Consider the following 22,156-nt stretch of genomic DNA (forward strand, 5'->3'; position numbering starts at 1 on the left):
CTTCATACTCTACTCAAAAACATTTCCAACTCTGTTGTGTAGAACTCTCAGAATAAAACGATAAAGTATAAAGTTGACAAGATATTAGTATGTTTGTTTATTTGGTTCACAACGGTTGGTGAGGACATTTTACAAAGTAGTAAATTTAATTGGAAATTTATAAATACAGCTTCCTTTTAAATGTCGTTAAGCAACCGGAAGTCATTGCGTGCATTGGACAAGAGAATTATAAACAAATATTTTTCATAATTTTTGTTTGACTGCAACAACTATTGAACTACTTTGAATTACAAGAGTTATATTTACTGAATTGATTGAGGTCTTTATTAAAATTCTAATAATTTTACAGAAAAAAAGAAAGTGTTAAAATGCACTAATGACAAATTTCATTTTGCGGTAATATTCAAATCGATTGTGAAAGGTTTCATGTTAATTGATCTAATCATTTTGTTTTATTTGATCTAAAACTTCCCCCATTTGTAGCAGTTGTTTTTGCAATGTTTGCTGTAAATTTAGTTTCTCCTTAAAAAGTTCTTGCTCTCCGGCTATATTCTCTTCAAGTAGTTGCAACTGTTTATTAAGCCATTCTATATCCTGATGTTCCACAGTTAGTTCTTGCTGCAATTTCTCCTCCTCTAATATTTCCATTTCTAGGTTCTCTTCTAGGGCTGCTCTGTCTTTCAGTTTGTTCTGTAAGATCTCTAGTTTTTTCTCTATTTCTCTTAATTCCACAGTATCGTATTCACATATGAAACCATTTGTGTGGTGACATGAATCATCATTCCATTCCATATCAGCGCCAGCACCAATTTCTACACAATATTCATCGCTATTATAGAAATCTGGGTTTCCCGCAGACCAATGTGTGTAGTTGAAGGGCTGTAGAGTCGTAAGCCATATAAAGTGACGGGAATCTGGATAACGTGTCATAATACCACCCACCCAAACGCTGGGAATTTTGCCAAAAGTATCGTTTACAAGCGTTTTTATTTGCTGGTATTTGAGCTGCGTTTCAATGGCTACCAAAGTCATGTTGATTTTTTTGCATTCATTTAGTGCCTCAAACCAAGTGTACTGAAATTATGTATTGTATTTTTAGTGAAATTTTAAAATATTTGTTTTTATGATTTATTTAATCAGTCTAAAATTCTTTACATACCTTTTTATTGTAATCTATATAATACTGTTTGTTATATGCTGCTGTATAGAATTTGCCAGTGGCTTCGATTCTATTAAGTTTAACAACAATTAAAACCACAACTACTTGATAAAACAAGGCAAAGCGCATTTTATGAATGTTTCTCTGTTAAAAATTTATTGCAAATTAATTGTTTTAAATTTTGTTTGTGGGTATTTATACAAGAATTTATTAAAATTAGACTGCTGCAAAAAATTTTGTGAAGTTTTTATACCCTACACCACCATAGTGGGGAGGGTATAATGCATTTGTGCAGATGTTACGCCCAAAAAAAATGGTCAAACATCCACCTTAAAGTATACTGATCGACTTAGAATCACTTTCTGAGTCGATTAAACGATGTCCGTCCGTCCGTTCGTCTAGCTGGCTGTCGATCGATATTTAGATCAAATTTGGTACATATAATTTTTTCGGCCCAAGGACCAAGCCCATTAAAACTGCCTTAAATCGGTACATTATTTCACCTAGCCGCCATACAAATGTCCTCCCGAAATCGGACTTTATCGGTCATAAATGTTTAGTTTATATATGTATCTCCACAGATTTCGCTCCAAATAAGTTTTATATATACGAAATTCATGTCACCAAATTTTGTTAGGATCTGTCCATAATTAGTCATAGTTCCCATATACACCCGCTTCCGAAAATCACTTTAACGTGCATAAATCTCTTAATTCACCACAAATAAGTTTCATATAGACATAAATCACACGACCTAATTTCATTATGATCGGTCCATAATTGGTCATAGCTCCCATATTAGGCCCACTTCAGAAAATCACTCACGAATATAAATTATTGATATTTTAATAGAAAAATGTTTTTGCTGATTTAGTGTAGGGTATTATATGGTCGGGCTTGACGAAATGGGTGCGAAATTTTACTTCTTACACTAAAGACTAAGTCTTACACTAAAGACTACGTCTTACATTAAAGACTACGTCTTACACTAAAGGCTACGTCTTACACTAAAGACTACGTCTTGCACTAAAGACTAAGTCTTACACTAAAGAGTACGTCTTACACTAAAGACTAAGTCTTACACTAAAGACTACGTCTTACACTAAAGACTACGTCTTACACTAAAGACTACTTCTTACACTAAAGACTACGTATTACTGTAACGACTACGTCTTACACTAAAGGCTACATCTTACACTAAAGATTACGTCTTACTCTAATGACTACGTCTTACACTAAAGACAACGTCATACACTAAATACTACATCTTACACTAAAGACTATGTCTTATACTAAAGACTATTTCTATTTCGGGTACGCTGAATTCAGTGGTGCTAACCATTTTTTTAGGTTAGCTCGTATTTTCGAGAATGGAGGAGGTTGCACAACATATATTCGCGTAACTCAAAAACAGTTTAGCTTATTGAATAAGCTGAAAAAAACGAAATTCCGCAACGAAATTACCTTCAAGTAAAGCTTAACATGTTTATAATCTTCACAGTCGTTTTAGAAAAATAAATTTTTTTTTGGCAAAAAAAATAATTTTTTAGAAAAATTTTGAAAAATGCATATACGCTCTTAATTTTTTTTACACATGTAGAAGTTCCAAATAAAACAAGCTCTAAATAATTAAAATCTGTCCACAACTTTTCATTATATTCACAAAAAATAATACAAATATCCCCTAATATTTACACCCGATACATAACTCGTAGTAATTAGCTACATCGTGCAGTGCACAGAGGTATAGACAAAAAAGAGGGAAATAAATCGAAACCCTTAGTCCGATTTGAATGAAATTTGACACGTGCAAAGAAGAAGTGTTGACGAGTTTAAGATTTGAATTTTGACCGCATGAGCATGAGACCGCACTACAAAAAACCTCATCATGGCTATCAACTATCTCTTATAGCTTAGGAGATATTCGCATTTCAAAATTAAATTATCAACATTTTTACTCACCATACTCAAGTTTTTTGATAACAGCGGATCCTGTACTCTGCGCACAAGGTTTACATGGACACGGTTTACAACGACGAACGGACATCGTTTAATCGACTCAGAAAGTGATTCTAAGTCGATCGGTGGGTACTTTAAGGTGGGTGTTAGACTAATATTTTTGGGCGTTACAAACATCTGCACAAACGCATTATACCCTCCCCACTATGGTGGTGTAGGGTATAAAAAAGCACTGTGAGACGATCCTACGGAGAGTCGAACATTTTTTTCTAAATATCACGTATATTTGCAATAAAATTCTAAAGAAAATTTTAGAGATTTTTTGGTAACTATTCGAGCATTTTATTTTATATAATTTGAAATTATAGTTACTCTGTTAATAATTAATTTTTAGACAATTGGCTAATTGCAATGCATTTTCTACTCTCCCAAGGGTGTCATCAACAATCTTTATTGTCAAAGGTCTATTGTAAATATGCTGGATTTAACTTAATATTATTGGGAATTAGAATATTAGCATGAACTTTAATATGCATGTCACAAATGAATGGATGGATAGATGAGACCAGTAGTCATTACAAACGACTGTTGCAATATTTTTTTTAATGTTTGCATAATCTTACTTAAAAGTATAAAAGCCCACAACGAATTCAGTTTATCATAAAGTTTTTAAAAAGAAACAACCTAAACATGCTCTCTGCTCAACTTTATCAAGCACTTGTGGTTTTATTAATTTCTCATATAAATGTCAGCTATTCCACTGGGAAAATCTATACAACAGACGAAAACCAACAGTACTATATAAACGAGGATCAACAGGTTAGTAAAATTCAAAATCATTTAATTAATTAACGGAAAAATGTTACTTAAAAAATATCCTATAATCCAGTACACTTGGTTTGATGCACTCGGCGAATGTTTGAAACTGAACATGACTTTGGTGGCCATTGAGACGAGTACTAAATCGCAGGAAATCAATACACTGGTAACTGAGACATTTGGTAAAACTGTAGTTTTGTGGGTTGGTGGAATTATGACTCGTAACGAACATAAACGTAACTATAACTGGATTACGACAGGTCAACTATTCAATTACACCTTTTGGAAAGGTACTAATAATCCAGATTTTACCAACGATAATGAATATTGCATTGAGATTGGTTGGGGCGTTAATATGGAATGGAATGATGATTACTGTGGCCGCAAATACGGTTTCATATGTGAACATAACGATCAGCTGGATTTAAAACAAAATAATCCTCAACAGAAACTAAATTTACAAGAAATGCAGAAAAGCCTGCTGGCGTTACAGCAAGATCTTGAAAAGCATGAACAACTTAAAGAGAAACTGCAAATGAAAATAATTAAGCGGGAGAAATTACAGCAGGAACTTACAATGCAAAAACAAGAACGCATGCAGCAGTTGCAACAAATTGTGGAAAACGGAACAATGAAGCAAAAACAACTTATAGGCAATTTACAAACGGAAATTAAAGAGGAAAATCAATTTTTGCAAATATTGCAAAAACAGCATTTACAGTTGGTGGAGCTTTTAAAGGAAAAATTACAAAAACAACAAAATTTGCTCAAAACAGATGATGAAAAGATACAGATTGAAGCGAAAAACAGAAAGTATCGTGACAGTTATTTTCAATTTATCATGGTGAATCATTAGGAGATTTAGTAAGATGCTGGAATATTTATACAATTTATTATTTTACCCCCATATTCATAAACAATTTTTAAATTTAAACAACGTTTTAAAATCAAATTTTGTATGAAAATTTTGCTTTAAAATATTGTTTAAATTTAAAATTTTTTTATGAATATGGCGGGTAGTATTTAGTATCTAACATTAAAATTCAAAAATCTAAAAAAAATTGTTTCATTTTAATAACTTCTAGAACGTATGCATACAGCCACTACTCGTTCTTGTTTGGCATTGGGATCAGTGATTTATGTTTAAAATTGTCACCTCCAGATCCCCTTCCGGTCCTAAGAATTTTCGATTGGGCAATCTGTATAAGATTAATACTGGTATAGCTCGCCGTTCCCCACAATTGGATTTCATATGTCCAAATTGGTTTTTTAAATGCTTTTGTACAGGATGGCTTTATAGTTAATGATTAATTTTGATTGGTCACTGATCAGCCAGTGAAGGCTAGAGGCTTTTAACTTCATTTGAAGTCTTTTGATTTCTATATGATGATGCACAGTGGGTCAGAATCAAATTTTTTTTGGAAATAAATCTGGCATTTCTAAACGGTTGTTCCGATTGGGATAAAATTTGAAGCGGGCGTAGCCAAGGAGTATTCTAGTTTAACTAATTAAAATGGACCCTAAAAATGCTCCAGGAGCGGCGCTATGGGGTTCAAAGTAGGGTACCTTCGACATGTAAAATTTTTAAACATGTGCCATTTTTTTGTTTCCCATCCGATTTCAAAGATTATTCACCCTTATTCTACTTGGCGTCGTCGACATCGTCGTCAATATTGAGTCAAAAAATGGTATGTGTTTCTCCGAAATCGATGTCCTTAAATTAGTGGCATTAGAATTTTAGACATTTTTTATTTTAAAATACCTAAATTCCTAAAACGGGGAAATGTGATCCAAAAACTGAGTTTTTTTAGGAAAGTGTCTAGTGTTATTTACCGTGTGATAGTAAAAACACTTAGTAAGTATTTAAAAAGCATATGGGGTTATACAAATATGGAGCTTTTTCGTAGATCGGTGCTTTGTCTTTTTACAATTTTTTACTCAAACCGAAATTTTTTTTTGGAAATTGGCCAAGTTTGGATAGGTGTGGGGGTGTGGGGGTGTGGGGGGTGATATGTCCTCTTAAGTGAGCCAAATTTTTCTTTACACGCTTTTGCATTAAGTTATTTTCCCGGAACATATAAAAATTCTATATTTTCCCGAAGAAAATTTTTTTCTACTATAGAAAAAGTATATGGGCTTTTTTGGAAAAAAATTTAAAAATACTTCCCTTTTTACAAGTTCTAGCTTTGGATGCGTATAATTTTTTTATAGCGAAGAAATAACTGTAGCACGTTATTTTTATTTTATTTAGAATTTTATCGCCAATATAGGTGATATTTCGACCCTACGTAGGCCTGCCATATCTAAAAAACCATGAAAAGAGCGAGCAAAATTAAAAAAATAAATCAATAAACCTGAATATCTCTTCAACTATTAGATATAGCCTACACTTGTAAGCGTATGAATTTTTTTTTTAAAAATTTGAGACCCGAGGTGACCAACTTTGAGGAGCTACGCACTGGCCACCATTAGTTGGCTGAACAAACGTAAATCAACTCGAAAATACCACAGCTCCAACCATGTGAAATTTAGTAATAATATCTCTAATAGTTAATAAAGTTAATAAACAACTGTGCCATGTGAAATTTCATTAAGAAACTCCAATCGTTCACGAGCTACAAATTTATTTCCAAAATAAGATCTTTATAAACCACTGCACAGTGGTATTGAAAAAAAATAGAGGGAAATAAATATGTAACTTCTAAACGGTAAGTCCGAAAGTATGGTCGGTCAAGCCCGACAATATAATACCCTACACTAAGTAAAAGAGAAAAAAAAATTTTTCTTTTAAAATTTCAATAATATATATTTTTGAGTGATTTTCGGCCCGATCCTAACAAAATTTGGTGATATGAATTTCGTGTATATAAAACTTACTTGGAGCGGAATTTGTGGAGAGACATATATAAATTAAACATTTATGACCGATAAAGTCCAATTTCGGGAGGACATTTGTATGGGGGCTAGGTGAAATAATGGACCGATTTCAGCCAGTTTCAATAGGCTGAGCCGAAAAAATAATATGTACCGAATTTGATCGAAATATCTTCAAAATTGCGACCTGTGCACAAGGTTTACATGGACAGCCAGCCAGCCAGCCGACCAGACGAACGGACGGACGGACATCGCTTAATCGATTCAGAAAGTGATTCTAAGTCGATCGGTATACTTTAAGGTGGGTGTTAGACTAATATTTTTAGGCGTTACAAACATCTGCACAAACGCATAATACCCTCCCCACTATGGTGGTGTAGGTTATAAAAAGTACTTTTTTCCAAAAAAAATAACGAAAAATCGCCTTTTAAACATTTTTTTAAATTCAAATTAAAAATTCAAATTTTTAAACAATTATTTTTTTATTTGACACATACATGTGTTATGGGTTCAATAAAAGAAAATTGGGAAATATGTATTTGTATCCGTATTATCAAATAACTGGAGTAGGGTGGGTAAAAATGATGAACATTTAATTTTAAAATATGAATATCTCCTAAGCTATAAGAGATAATTGATAGCTACGACGACTTTTTTTGTAGTGCTAGACGAAGAAATTCTATATGTGTAATTTTGAAATCGGAACACAAACGAAGAAACAGCATCGTTTTAAAAATGTAACATACCCGAGGTGTCCTACTTTGAGGACCCTTGGTCGCGCACCTGGTGGGCCCATGCAATCCAAGTTCAAAACTTAAACTCAACAATACTTCCTCTTTGTGCATGTGAATTTTCATTCAAATCGGACTTACCGTTTAGAAGTTACATATTTATTTCATTCTATTTTTTTTTTCTATACCACAGTGCACTGTGTGACAGAGATCAATTTAACCATAATAGAGTCTTCGAGTCAAATTTTACCCATTTTGAAATTAAAATTGAATTATTTCTAAAGGTGAGTGGTTGATATTTTATGACTTTTAATTTCAAATGTCAACAATTTTTTTAGATTTTTTATAGAAAAATTTTCCAAAATATTTATTTTCTATTTGGGTCAAATTTGACCAGAAACTTCAGTAAATTTGAAGACCCTATAAGGTTAAAACCTAAAAGAAGCACTGAAAATCAATAAAGTCCAATATAAAGACCACCCGCTGCCGACGATTTGTTCTTGAGCGTATGATGGATAGTCTGGGCGTAGTGCTTCAGATGAGTAATAAAACATTAAATATAATAAATCAAAATTTTTATACCCTTCACCTTCGTGAGAAAGGTATATATAAGTTTGTCATTCCGTTTGTAATTTCCATAATATAATTTTCCAACCCTATAAAGCCAAATTATCGTAAGCGACATTTTCAAAAAAATTTTTATTGCAAAAATTAAAATTTTATGGACCGACTGATATTCTAGCGTTGTCAGAATATCAAAATTGGTAATAACTTCAAAACTATACGGGATAAGATTTTATCGTAAGTCAATGTTTACATTTTACAGTAAACGAATTTTATCGTAAGCGACACATAGTTGTATTGAAAAATAAGAGGGAAATAAATCTGTAACTTCTAAATGGTTAGATTGGTTTGAATGAAATTTCACGTACGCAAAGAAGAAGTGTTCTCGAGTTTAAGTTCTGAACGTGGACCTCATGAGCCCACCTGGGCCGCGACCAAGGGTCCTCAAAGTAGGACACCTCGGTTATATTACATTTTTAAAATTATCTTATTTTTTCGTTTGTGTTCCGATTTCAAAAACATTACACACATAAAATCTTTTCATCGAGTGCTACAAAAGACCTAGTCATAGCTATCAATTGTCTCTTATATCTTAGGAGATATTCGCATTTGAAAATTAAATTTTCAACATTTTTATCCAACCTACTCCAGTTTTTTGATAACAGCGAATCCAAATATTTTCCGATTTTCTCCAGTTTTCCTTCATTTTACTAACAACATACGTATGTGTCAAATAAAAAAAGAACTTTTTAAAAATAATGACTAAGTCCAAAGTTATATGCATTTGAATTTAAAAAATTTTGAAAGCCGATTTTTAGCTAATTTTTTGGGAAAAAATAACTTTTTTTCTTTTTAAGTTATCGCCAAAAATTTCTAAGAGGATGTATAAGGAATTTATACTCTCTGAAAGCTAAGTTTTCATAAAATATTTTAAATGAAAAAAAAAATTAAAAATTTGTGTTACCGAGGGGACCAGGTCCATTAAAAAAACACCTATTTTTTTATGTAAAATTAAACTTTAAGGCAAAAATTCTCAAATCGCATGTTCGATATCAAAATACAATAACCGACTTTAGATGGCCCAATATGCTATTAATTATTTTGTAAAAGACTCCGATAATTCCGACCCTGGTATGGATATTAGAGCCAAAAAAACTAAAAATTTTCATTTTTTGGGATTTTTCCACATTTTTTTGGGAATTGCGAGATTGCTGATAATAAATTTCACAATTAGTTTTCATTTTTCCATTTTAAATAGAAAATTTTACATAACTGTGAAATTTCATTAAAAACTATTAATAAATAAATATTTTATTTCAATTCGAAAAAATTTTATCTATTTTCATATTTTTCATATTTTTCAATAAAGTATTCCATGAATTTTTAATTGTCAAAATTTATAAATATTTTTGAAAAATAGACAAATAGCATGATCGAAATTATAATATATTGCATCATAAAATTTTTATGGATAAATTTCAAAATCATGGAAAAAACCTTTTCCTGTAAAATTTGTGTTTTGTCGCTTACGATAATTTGGAGCTAAGGGCTCGATATTAAAGTGACAGCCGATTTTTTTTTTAGATTTCAAAAAATGCCGGGTGGAATCCGTATTTACTAGTGCATGAGTTTTTGTCTTTATATGATACCGTTAACCTATTCGCAGGTATGGCAAAAAAAAAATATTTTTTTAACGGCTGTTTCGAATCTTCATTTTCAAATTTTTAAAAATTTTGTGAAACAAATTTCAAAATTTTTTGATCATCACATTGTGATTTATTGAGATCATAATAGGGATTAAGCCATGTCCGCCTGCCTGTCTGTTGAAATCAACTTTCCGAAGCCCCCAAATAACTTACATACACGATTCATACATCAATATCTCCGGAATTCTTCCGGCTCGGTTGCTATTTAAAATCGAGAAAATCGCTCCACAAATGGCTGAGATAGTATAAGGAAAATACCAGGACAACCTCGATTTTTTACCTATATCTGGATTACTAAGTCATTAATATAGACAATATGGATATCTAATGATAGATAGATTTTTTTTTCCAAAAAATGAAAAAAAACTGTTTAATTGTGAGATTAGAGAAAATAAAAGGGAACATTTTGAGTAGTAATTTTATATATTTATTTGCTGTATAGTTTAAATATTATGAATTCTAACTGTGTTAATGATTTCCATCAAACTTTAGTTGTGCATTTGGCAAGACGTATGTATTTCGATTAAATTGGAAACTAAGATCGCTATATTTTGAAAATTTCTCTTTGTTTTGTTGCTTTTCCTCGGGTTCTCGGTGTAGCAATTTCTCCTCAATAAAATGCTGCCATTCTAACTGTTTTTGTAAAGCTAGTTGTAAGTTCTGCGAACCTTTTTTTATGTGTTGCCCCAATTCTAGTTGTTGTTTCTGCAATTCTAGCTGTAAATTATAATTCTTTTCTATTATTGTTTCAAAATTTCTTTCTTCGTTTATTTTATGCAACCGTTCCTCAAGTTCTTGTTGCAACACATTCTGTTGTTTTAGTTTATGCTGTAAATTATTTCGCTCTATTGTTACTATTCTCAAGTTCTCCTTAAGTTGTTCATGGTCTTTTAACTCCTGCTGACAGTCTTTATATTTGTTCTCCATTTGCAGAGGTAAATCCAGCTTTTGATATTCACATATGAAACCATATTTGGTTTCACAGACATTATCGTTCCACTCCATATTTGCGGAGCAGCCAATTTGTATGCAATATTCATTGTTCAAAGAAAAATCGGGATTTTTATCTTTCCAATAGGTGTAGTTGAATTGTTGACCGGTACTAATCCATATATAGTTACGAGAATCTGGATAATTGGTCATAATGCCACCAACCCATAGAATAATGCTTCTATTAAACGTAGCTTTTACTAGATCATTTATTTCCTTCGATTTAATACTGGTTTCGATTGTGACCAATGACATGTTCATTTTCCGACATTCACTTAGACCATCAAACCAAGTGTACTGAAAAATATAAATTTAGTTATTGTATAAGAGAATGTTTACAAAAATCTTAACAGACCTTTTGATCCTCATTTATATAATACTCATTGTGGTTTGCGGTTGTATAGAATCGGCCAATTGAGTTAATTCCATTTAATTTGAAAATTATTAAAACCACAACTATATGATAAAGCGTGGTAAAGCGCATTTTAAAGTTGTTTCTGTTTCAAACGAATATTCACAATTAATTTTTTTGTTTTGGGTTTCGCTTATTTATACTGGAATTTATATACATTAGGGTGGACTTAAAATATAGTTGTCAGCATTTCGGTTATTTTGGGACTTTCTCGACTGGTCTGGAACTGAACCCTGTCTAGCCAATTCATTTGCTATCTCATTACCCAGTATGTGCTCTGCCACCCAATACAACCTGATGGTGTATAGTTCTAAGAATGCTTCTATTGCTCTTTTATAGTCATTCACTATGCTCGATTGTGCTATTGTAACATTTCAAAGCCTTAATGCCTATTTATGCACATAAAATGTCACTTCAGACCCCATTGCACAGTGGTAATAAATCTGGCATTTCTAAACTGCTGCTGCGATCGGGATACAATTTGACGAGGGCATAGCCAAGGAGTATTCGAGTTTCAGTTATTAAAATGGGCCCTACAAATGCTCCAGGGGCGGCGCTAAGGAGGGTTTAAAGTTGTTTAACTTCGACATGTAAAAGTTTTAAACAAGTGCCATTTTTTTTGTTTCCCATCCGATTTCGAAGACTTTTATATTTGTGGAAAAAATATGCTTGCATGTGCTATTTATCTCTCATAATTTCCGAGTTATAGGCATTGGTCCGCTTTTTTAAAAATATAGGGCTTACTTCTAGACCGTATGGACTCTAAGTTTTTTTTGTTAATTAGACAACTAAATTACCAATAGTATACAAAAGATTTCAAAGCAATATCAATTATGGATCCAAAAATAAACGATTTTGAATGTACAAATTCAAAAAATAGTAGATTTTGCTGTTTTTTTTTGCTGAAAAGGTAACTTAACTCTTTTTTAATGGAAAAAAACTTTCTTTAAGAACATAAAAGAGTTTTATATTTTTTGTAAGGTATCTTTACGGAGCACATTTTGGTATAAAAAACATGTCTCATTTTTGGAATATGTCGCCCCTACGGCCTTCGGAATTTTACCTATTTTTTATGAAAAAGATCTTTTTTAGGTCACATGTTGTAAAATTCCAAAGTCGGAATCAGAAAACGGAAAGCAGCCTTGGAAATCTTAATGTATTCCCTATTTATTGCCAAAGTATTTTCGAAGCTCCGAAGGAAATGTCGACCCTATGGGCAAAATTGTATAAAATATAATTTTTGGGATTTTCGCTCCAATTTTTAGGAATTGCGGGATTCCCTTTGTCCATCCAAAAATTTTTTTTGGGGTTATACAGGGAACACATCAAGGTTTTCAAAGCTGTTTTCGGTTTTCTGATCCCAACTTTTTTAGAACATTTGACCAAAATTGAAATTTTGATAAAAAATAGGTCAAATTCCGTACGGCGTGGGGCAATATATTCAAAAAATAGGACATGTTTTATAACCTTCACTTTCGTGAGAAGGGTATATATAGAAGTTTGTCATTCCGTTTGTAACTTCCACAATATAATTTTCCTACCCTATAAAGTATATATATTCTAGATCCTTATAGATAGCGGAGTCGTTTAAGCCATGTCCGTCTGTGTGTCTGACTGTTGAAATCAACTTTCCGAAGCCCCCAAATAACTTACATACACTATTCGTACATCAATATCTCCGGAATTCTTCCGGCTCGGTTGCTATTTAGTATTGAGAAAAACCGTCCACAAATGGCTGACCTCGATTTTTGATATATATCAGTAATATAGACAATATGGATATATAATAACAGATATTTCAAATACCTTTGCAACGACGTATATAAGACCATAGTAAGTTGGACCTACAATGGGTCAAAATCGGAAAAAATAATTTTTAACCGGATTTTTTTTTCACAAAAAAAGTTTTTTTTCGCTAAATATATCCATGGGAAATATTTAAAATTTAAATTTTGAAATGCCTATAACTCGGAAATTATAAGAGATAAAGACCTAGCCAAATATATGAAAATCTTTGAAATCGGATGGGAAAAAAAAAATGGCGAACGAATGTACCCCACTTTGAGCCCCCATAGCGTCGACCCTGGAGCATTTATATGATCTATTTTAATAACTTAAACTTTAATACTGCTTGTCTACGCCCGCGTCATATTTTATTCCGATCGGACTAGCCGTTTAGAAATGCCGAATTTATTTCCAAAAATTCTGCCCCACTGTGCATTGTCACTTTAGAACCATTGTCTTGTCTAAGAAATTTGAAACCCTTTTCAATTTAATCGTTTTTTTTTTGGCTAAGATTTAAATAAAAAAAACTACGACTACCTCCATTTTTGTTTATCCTTTTTCAACAATTTTCATCCAAAATTTGTTTTGAACCAAAATAGTTTTCATTATTTATCTTAAAATATAATTTGGTGAAGGGTGTATTTACTCGACACAGCCGAATAAAGGCATTCTTATTTGTTTTTACAGAAAAATGTATTTTGCTTATCGCAATAAAACCACAAATTATTTTTTTTTTAAAATAATATGTTTCTAATTTTTTATATTATAAGCCTTAAAGTACGTACATAAATATTTGTACATATTCTAGGTTCTTAAGAAATTCAAAATGTATCTTAGAGTACGAGTTTGTATAACAGTCTGTCTAACTGAACGTTGGTATTCATACACAATTTAATATAAATAACTTCCATTCTAAGCACAAGTCATAGCTCCAAAAGCTTATTCAACTAAAATAAGCTTCATTTAAACACAAATCAATATATATATACAATATATATGGAGGAGCGCACAGTGATTCGTTCTCACAATAGGAACAGGCTTCTTATGAAGCCAATTATTCTGTATGGTGAAAAATTACAATATTACCCTAATCCATCAAAGCCCTGATGGGTCACTTCGTTCTGCGCGATACTAATGTAGGACAATCTCAAAATTAATACTTAGAGGTCTCGTCATTTATCTCCCAAAATCGGAATTGTTTCGATTCAACATTTCCTAAAGCCAAGTAGTAGTCTAAGATCGCTCTTTTCGAGCGATAGCCGGTTTTTGGATTTACAGCTGGATTGAGTAATATATCTTTTTGCCTACCAGAGCTCGGTAGGCATTGTCTAGCGATAATTCCGATTCAATCCAACACAACATCACTTTCAAGGACTTCATGATTCCTGTGCAATGCAAGGGTCGTTCACAAAAATCTTGAGAATTCGCATATACCCAACCAGGTAGTACGATTTTGGGTCATCCATAGCCTAACAGTCTTCCAGATTCCTCGCATTCAACCCTTCCACCTCTATTCACCTTACTAAAGCGGCATATTTAGGTATCGGTATGATAACAGTAATAAAATACCAATAGATTTTTATTGGCTTCAATTTCCACATTCTACTAAAGAGCCGCCAAGAGAATTACATAAATTTGTCTAAACAATTTCGTTTTGAATTTTTTGAACACAGGTAAGGTATACCATGCCCGATTTTAAGTGTAAATGAACCACCTCGACCAAAAAGGTAACGGAGAATTTTTATATTAAATGGTTTTTTATATTTTTGATACATTTTTCATAAATTATGTTTTTCTATAAATAGACATAGCTCATATTGATATGAGCTCCCACCACCATACAGCTCCAACCACTGCACACTGGTTTTTTTTTGCGTTTTTTTTGCATAAAGTAAATTTTTTTTGTTTAAGTATTTTAAAATTTTGTCGATTTTTAATTTTTAAACACCCTAGTTAGAAAAAAAATATTTAACTTTAACATGTGGACCAACACTGTTCTGTTTGCGCGCAGTTAAAGAAAGCTTATTATGTACCACACGTTTTGTGTAAAATTGGCGGGGAAAATTTTGCAAATTTGATTGTTTGTTCTGGCGAAAGTTTACACAAAAGTGAAAAGGATTAATATGGAAAACGTTTGTCCTGGTATGTAAAACTATAGTTTACCAATGTTTGTGACGTTGTTATGTGTTTTTGTCCAATTGTACCGTGTTTTGTTTATATGTATTTATACCCTACACCTCCAAAGTAAGGGAGGGTATAATGCGTTTGTGCAGATGTTTGTAACGCCCAAAAATATTAGTCTAACACCCACCTTAAAGTATACCGATCGACTTAGAATCACTTTCTGAGTCGATTAAACGATGTCCGTCCGTCCGTCTGGTCGGCTGGCTGTCCATGTAAACTTTGTGCGCAGAGTACAGGTCGCAATTTTGAAGATATTTGGATAAAATTTGGTACATATTATTTTTTCGGCACAAGGAACAAACCTATTGAAACTGGCTGAAATCGGTCCATTATTTCACCTAGCCCCCATACAAATGTCCTCCCGAAATTGGACTTTATCGGTCATAAATGTTTAATTTATATATGTATCTCCACAAATTCCGCTCCAAATATGTTTTATATACACAAAATTCATGTCACCAAATTTTGTTACGATCGGTCCATATTTAGTCATAGCTCCCATATACACCCGCTTCCGAAAATCACTTTAACGTGCATAAATCGATTAAAAATGTTGGTATACACACAAAATTCAACATAGTAAACTTTAATATAGACATAAATCATACAACCTAATTTCGTGGTGATCGGTCCATAATTGGTCATAGCCACCATATAAGGCCCACTTCCGAAAATCACTCAAAAATATAAATTATTGAAATTTTAAATGAAAAAGGTTTTTGCTCTTTTACTTAGTGTAGGGCTTGACCGACCATACTTTCTTACTTGTTTTAGAATGAGCTTAACGAGTGTAGTTGTGTTTCGTGGATTAGTACTTTTGCATGGCAAAGCGTTGCAAAAAGTTGTATGTGAGAAGTTATAAACCAAAGTGTGCAGATTAATAAGAAACTAATCCTTTTTGTCCGAATCCATACGTTTTCGAAAAAACCAAAATTTAAAAATAATATTTTTAGTGGAAACGTCAAAATGTCGGCCAGATCGGTTATATGGCAGCTATATGAAATAGTGCTCCAAATGCTATGAAACTTGGTAGGTCATCTTAGGAAAATAAAAAATGTATACAAATAAAACTTCACTTCCATAGCTTTATAAACAAAAAAGTTGGGGCAAATCGGTCAGAACGGCCAGATCGGCTATATGACAGCTATATGAAATAGTGCCCCAAATCATATGAAACTTGGTAGGTCATCTTAGGAACATAAAAATTAATACAATTCAAATTTCACTTCAATAGCTTTATAAACAAAAAAGTTGGGGCAAATCGGCCAGATCGGCTATATAGCAGCTAAATGAAATAGTGCCCCAAATCATATGAAACTTGGCACGTCATCTTGGGAGTATTAAAAATGTATACAAACCATATTTCAATTCAATTGCTTTTAAATTAGAGTTTATGCCAAAAAACGTAAAAAAACAGTGTGTACTGCAATGGCTGCAAAAAATGCCAAAGAGGGGGTAAACACGGAAAAATAGGGGCTACGAACAAAGTCCGCAAATTTTTTTCATTGGGGACTTTGTTCGTAGCGCCGAAAAAATATTCTACATTTTATTTGAAATTATTAAGCCAATTTTGATAAAATTTTTAACAATGGCTCGTGGGTTCATACAAAAACAGAGTGTTGGCTGGAAGTCGAGTGCCAAGGTGTATATTTGGCCAAACACCGGTTAAACAGTTTTTTAGCACATTAACACCAATTTAAGTGTTTGTTAGTCCCCAAACCGAAAATGAATTAAGGCCCCAAAATTTTATACAGAAAATACCAACAACGAAATTTGGAGACTTTGTTTGTAGCGCCGTTTGAGACATGTCTGTATCTCAAACAATTTTGGCAAATGGAGTATTTTTTGAAATTTCAAACTTGACGCCTGCTCAAGCAGGAAAAGGGGAATTGGTACTTTTCTCGTAATGGTACTTCTTTTTAAATATGTTAAATTATTTAACTTATCGAAATTAAAGTTACCTGATATGTCTGAGTGAAATTAGAGTACAATATTTAGGCATCAAAATGTGAGAACTGAACTATAGGTACGTTTTCGTTCGTTTTCTTTAATAATTTACTTAGAATTATGAAATTAAGCTTAATGGTTCTGAGTTGTTAAGAATCTAAGAGGGAGATTTTATGGTACTTTTTGAATACATTTTTAATAATGAGCTTGGAATCATAAAATTAAACACATATCGAGCCTTTAGCGCCATATTATCGTAAGCGACATTTTCTAAATATTTTTTTTATAGCAAAAATTAAAATCAGAATATCAAAATTGTTAATAACTTCAAAATTATAGGGGGTAAGATTTTATCGTAAGTCGATGTGTACATTTTACAGTAAACGAATTTTATCGTAAGCGACACATAGTGGTATAGACAAAAAAGAGGGAAATAAATCTGTAACTTCTAAATGATTAGATTGGTTTGAATGAAATCTCACATGCGCAAAGAAAAGTGTTCTCGAGTTTAAGTTCTGAACGTGGACCTCATGGGCCCACCAGGGCCGCGACCAAGGATCCTCAAAGTAGGACACCTCGGTTATATTACATTTTTAAAATGATCCTATTTCTTCGTTTGTGTTCCGATTTCAAAAACATTACACACACAAAATCTTTTCATCGAGTGCTAAAAAAGACCTAGTCATAGCTATCAATTGTCTCTTATATCTTAGGAGATATTCGCATTTGAAAATTAAATTTTCAACATTTTTACCCAACCTACTCCAGTTTTTTGATAACAGCGTATCCAAATATTTTCCGATTTTCTCCAGTTATCCTTCATTGGACTAACAACATACGTATGTGTCAAATAAGAAAAGAACTGTTTAAAAATAATGACTAAGTCCAAGTTATATGCATTTGAATTTAAAAAATTTTGAAAAGCCGATTTTTCGCTAATTTTTTGGGAAAAAAGAACTTTTTTTCTTTTTAAGTTATCGCAAAAAATTTCTAAGAGGATGTATAAGGAATTTATACTTTCTAAAAGCTAAGTTTTCATAAAATATTTTAAATGAAAAAAAAATTAAAAAATTTTGTTACCGAGGGGACCAGGTCCATTCAAAAAACACCTATTTTTATGTAAAATTAAAATTTAGGGCAAAAATTCTTAAATCTCATATTCGATATTAAAATATAATAACCAATTTTAGATGGCCCAATATACTTTTAATTATTTTGTAATGGATTCCTATAACTCCGACCCTGGTATGGATATTATAGCCAAAAAACTAAAAATTTCCATTTTTGGGATTTTTCAACACGTTTTTGGGAATTGCGAGATTGCTGATAATAAATTTCAAAATTCGTTTTTATTTTTCCATTTTAAATAGAAAATTTTACATAACAGTTAAATTTCATTAAAAACTATTCATAAATAAATACTTTATTTCAATTCGAAAAATTTGTATCTATGCAAAAATTTAATAAAAAATATTTTTTGTCATATTTTTCAATAAAGTATTCCATGAATTTTTAATTGTCAAAAGTTATTAATATTTTTGAAAAATATACAAATAGCTTGAACGAAATTATAATATATCGCACCATAAAATTTTTAATTCTATGTATAAATTTAAAAATAATCGAAAAAACCTTCTCCTGTAAAATTTGTGTTTTGTCGCTTACGATAATTTGGCACTAAGGGGTCGATATGATCCTGAATGAGTAAGAATCAACAAAAGGTTTATTTAGTGGTACTTTTTTCATTCTAATGATAATTTCTGAATAATCTATAATAATTGACCTTTAACACGAAATTAAGCATGTGAATGAGAATTCAAGGGGAGACTTTTAACTTTTCTTTATTCGAATTGTACTTTTTGTATTCTCTTCACCAATGAACATTAAAACATGAACTACAGCTTATATGGACCTGAGCGAGTGGGAATTCACAAGTGGGTGTTTATGGCACTTTTTCTTTATTTTAATGGTACTTTATGAATTTTGTATAATAATGAAGCTAGAAAAATTAAATTAAATAGGAATCAGATGGAATAGGATGATTCAATATTTTGAAAATTAGGTACAAACGCTAATTTCGATTTTTCTGTCGTTTTCAAAACCTATTCCGACAACGATTGGATTCTATGACAACCCCGATAACACTGTACTAGTTGAAAAAACCGTCAGTGCACCCAGTGGGTTGAAGTAATTCGGGTACGCTGAATTTAGTGGTGCTAAATTAGGTTAGCTCGTATTTGCACAACATTTATTCGCGTAACTCAAAAATGGTTTAGTTTATTGAATAAAATGAAAAAACAAAATTCCCAAATAAAATTACCTTTATGATAGGTCTAACATGTTTTTAATCTTCGCAGTCGTTTTAGAAATATAAATTTTGTTTGGCAAACAAAAAATTATTTTTTAGCAAAATTTTAAAATTTTTGTTTTTTAAAACGGCATGAAAAATTGGAAAATGGCGTATAGAAAACAAAGTTCTATACAAAACAAGCTCTAAATGATTAATATCTGTTGATTTTATAAACTAAAGATAAAGCAAATATCCCCTAATAAAATTTTTTCCCACATTTTTACAAGAAGTCTTCTATAAATTTTTTAATTCTTAAAAATTTAATACATTTTTGAAAAGAAGACACAATTTCCTATACGTTGATATATAATATACATATGTATATATCTTATCTTTTCCACTAGTCAAATTTATGGATTCAAAATCAACAACAAACAGAATCTTGCCGTTTTGTAAAAACGGTACTGCATTGCCGATAGTACTAAACATACATGGAAAAACACTGCACGATGCACAGTGGCTCATTTTCGTTTTTCATCAGCCAAAACTCTGTAACTTTTGAACCGATAGAGATATTTTAGAAATTTTTTGAATATTTTTGGTGGACAGATAACTTCTTGAATTTTTCTCCAGTTTTAATTTCATTAAAATCGGTTCAGCAGTTGTTGCGCAATTTAAGGTTAAAGTTGAACTTTTAATTTTTGTATAGCATTTAATATGAAAATGCTAATTTTTTGTTTTTTGAAAACAAGTAAGGAAGTATGTTCGGCCAAGCTTGACTATATAATACCCTACGCTATAATTTATTTTCGTGAATGATTTTCGGAAGAGGACATTATTTGGGAGATATGACTAATTATGGACCTATCGCCATGAAATTAGGTCGTGTGATTTATGTCTATATGGAAGTTATTTCTGTTGAATTTTATATTTATACCAACAGTTTTAAGAGATTTATGCTCGTTAAAGTGATTTTCGGAAGGGGGTCTTATATGGGAGCTATGACTAATAATAGACCGATCATCATAAAATTAGGTGACATTAATTGAGTTTATATAAAAATTATTTGGAGCAAAATTTGTGTAGATATATATATATATATAAATTTACCATTTACGACCTATAAAGTATAACTTCGGGAGAACATTTGTATGGGTGCTAGGTGAAATAGTGGACCGATTTGAGTAATTTTCAACAGACTTCGTTCTGGGGCCGAAAAAAAATGTATGTACCAAATTGTATCGCAATATCTTCAAAATTGCGACTTGTACTTTGCGCCAGTCATATGAACAAGTAAAATAAAAATAGAACAAAAATTTGGGAGTAATTTCATTCAAATGAAAAAAGTGTTAAACAAACAGGTCAAAACAGGTCAACAAGTATATATAGGCTTAAAGAGGACACTTTGGACTTTCTCCTGGTAGTAAAATTTGTTTAACCCCTTTTGACCCTAAGCACTTTTATTCCACTGAAATTCAAATTTGGCTAAAATATAGTACCTGAGAAAAAAATTAATAACACATCAGGTATAAACGGTACAAATCGTATCAGTTCTTAAAGACTATTGTCTTACCAACATAACAAAAGAAAAGTCATCGAATTATCTATAATAGTTTGCGAGTAATGACAATTTACTTCTGATCAAATTTACAATCACATTTTTATAAAATGACATAAAATATTTGACTTTAACAGCATGCCACGCACACAATTGACAATATTTTTATCTAATTTTTTGGCTACCTTAGTTTCAATGGCATTAAAATTTTTGAAATCGGTGTTAACAAAAAGTTGGACTTTTTGCCGATGAAATTGAGATATGAGCCACCGTTCGATGTAGCTAATTACTACGAGTTATGTATCTTATCTTTTGTGAATAAAATTAAAAGTTGTTGGCAGATGTTAATCATTTAGGGCTTGTTTTATTTTGGAACTTCGTTTTCTATATGTGTAAAAAAATAAGAGCATATATGCATTGTTCAATTTTTAATGCCGTTTTAAAAACCAAAAATTTCGAAAATTTTCTAAAAAATTATTTTTTTTTTGCAAAAAAAAAATTATATTTCTAAAACGACTGCGAACAGGGACCGTAAATAACGGTTATAGATTCGTATTGACGTGCTCTTGCAGAATCTATAGTGATATTAAATAAATTATTCCAGTTAACAGTTATTTTTCAATGTAAAAATAAATGTTCGCCTGAAACTCTTAAAAAAAAGAGTTCTAAATAAACGTCATAAAAAAAACTTATTTGAGGACTTTTATTTTTTCCGTCATAAAATAAAAGTCATTTGAGGAGTTTTATTTTTACCGTCAAAAAATAAAACTCTTTTGGTTAATTTTCTACTTTTTTCAGTATTTTTCTTTGTTGAGTTTATCTGATATAATGAGTGTAGTAATTTATTTGTTTTAGAAAGAAAAACAACAACAATTTAATAATAGATATCAAATAATAGCAAATTAAAATCCCACTTATTTTATTTTAAAGACAATTTATTCAATTGCAAGGTGCTTTAGAAATTGTAATGATCTGAACATCGGCAAGCTTTAGGTGTCAATTTACATAAAATGAGTTTTATTTTATTGCGGGTAAAATAAAACTCATCAAATGACTTTTATTTTATGACGGTAAAAATAAAAGTCCTCAAATGAGTTTTTTTTAATCAATTTCAAAATAAAATTAAAATAAAATTATATTAAATCACAATTAAATAATAATACTGTGCACGAAAAGTA

General features: G+C 31.4%; 3 protein-coding genes across 3 annotated transcripts; 1 reads left to right on the forward strand and 2 right to left on the reverse strand.

The window, feature by feature from the left end:
- Positions 1–296: 296 nt before the first annotated feature.
- LOC135952075 (lectin subunit alpha-like) lies at positions 297–1,289 on the reverse strand. Its single transcript, XM_065501870.1, has 2 exons — positions 1,160–1,289; positions 297–1,074 (listed from the first exon to the last, which is right to left on the reverse strand). The coding sequence occupies exons 1-2, from the start codon at positions 1,286–1,288 to the stop codon at positions 439–441; spliced, it is 765 nt and encodes a 254-aa protein (XP_065357942.1). The 5' UTR covers position 1,289; the 3' UTR covers positions 297–438.
- A 2,512-nt stretch (positions 1,290–3,801) lies between these two features.
- Positions 3,802–4,793, forward strand: LOC135950451 (lectin subunit alpha-like). Its single transcript, XM_065499995.1, has 2 exons — positions 3,802–3,937; positions 4,008–4,793. The coding sequence occupies exons 1-2, from the start codon at positions 3,809–3,811 to the stop codon at positions 4,791–4,793; spliced, it is 915 nt and encodes a 304-aa protein (XP_065356067.1). The 5' UTR covers positions 3,802–3,808.
- A 5,423-nt stretch (positions 4,794–10,216) lies between these two features.
- Positions 10,217–11,302, reverse strand: LOC135952073 (lectin subunit alpha-like). Its single transcript, XM_065501869.1, has 2 exons — positions 11,158–11,302; positions 10,217–11,099 (listed from the first exon to the last, which is right to left on the reverse strand). Exons 1-2 carry the CDS (start codon positions 11,284–11,286, stop codon positions 10,281–10,283), a joined length of 948 nt encoding a protein of 315 aa, XP_065357941.1. The 5' UTR covers positions 11,287–11,302; the 3' UTR covers positions 10,217–10,280.
- Between the last annotated feature and the right edge of the window lie 10,854 nt (positions 11,303–22,156).

Source organism: Calliphora vicina, chromosome 2 (assembly GCF_958450345.1).
Source record: "Calliphora vicina chromosome 2, idCalVici1.1, whole genome shotgun sequence".
NCBI lineage: Eukaryota > Metazoa > Arthropoda > Insecta > Diptera > Calliphoridae > Calliphora > Calliphora vicina.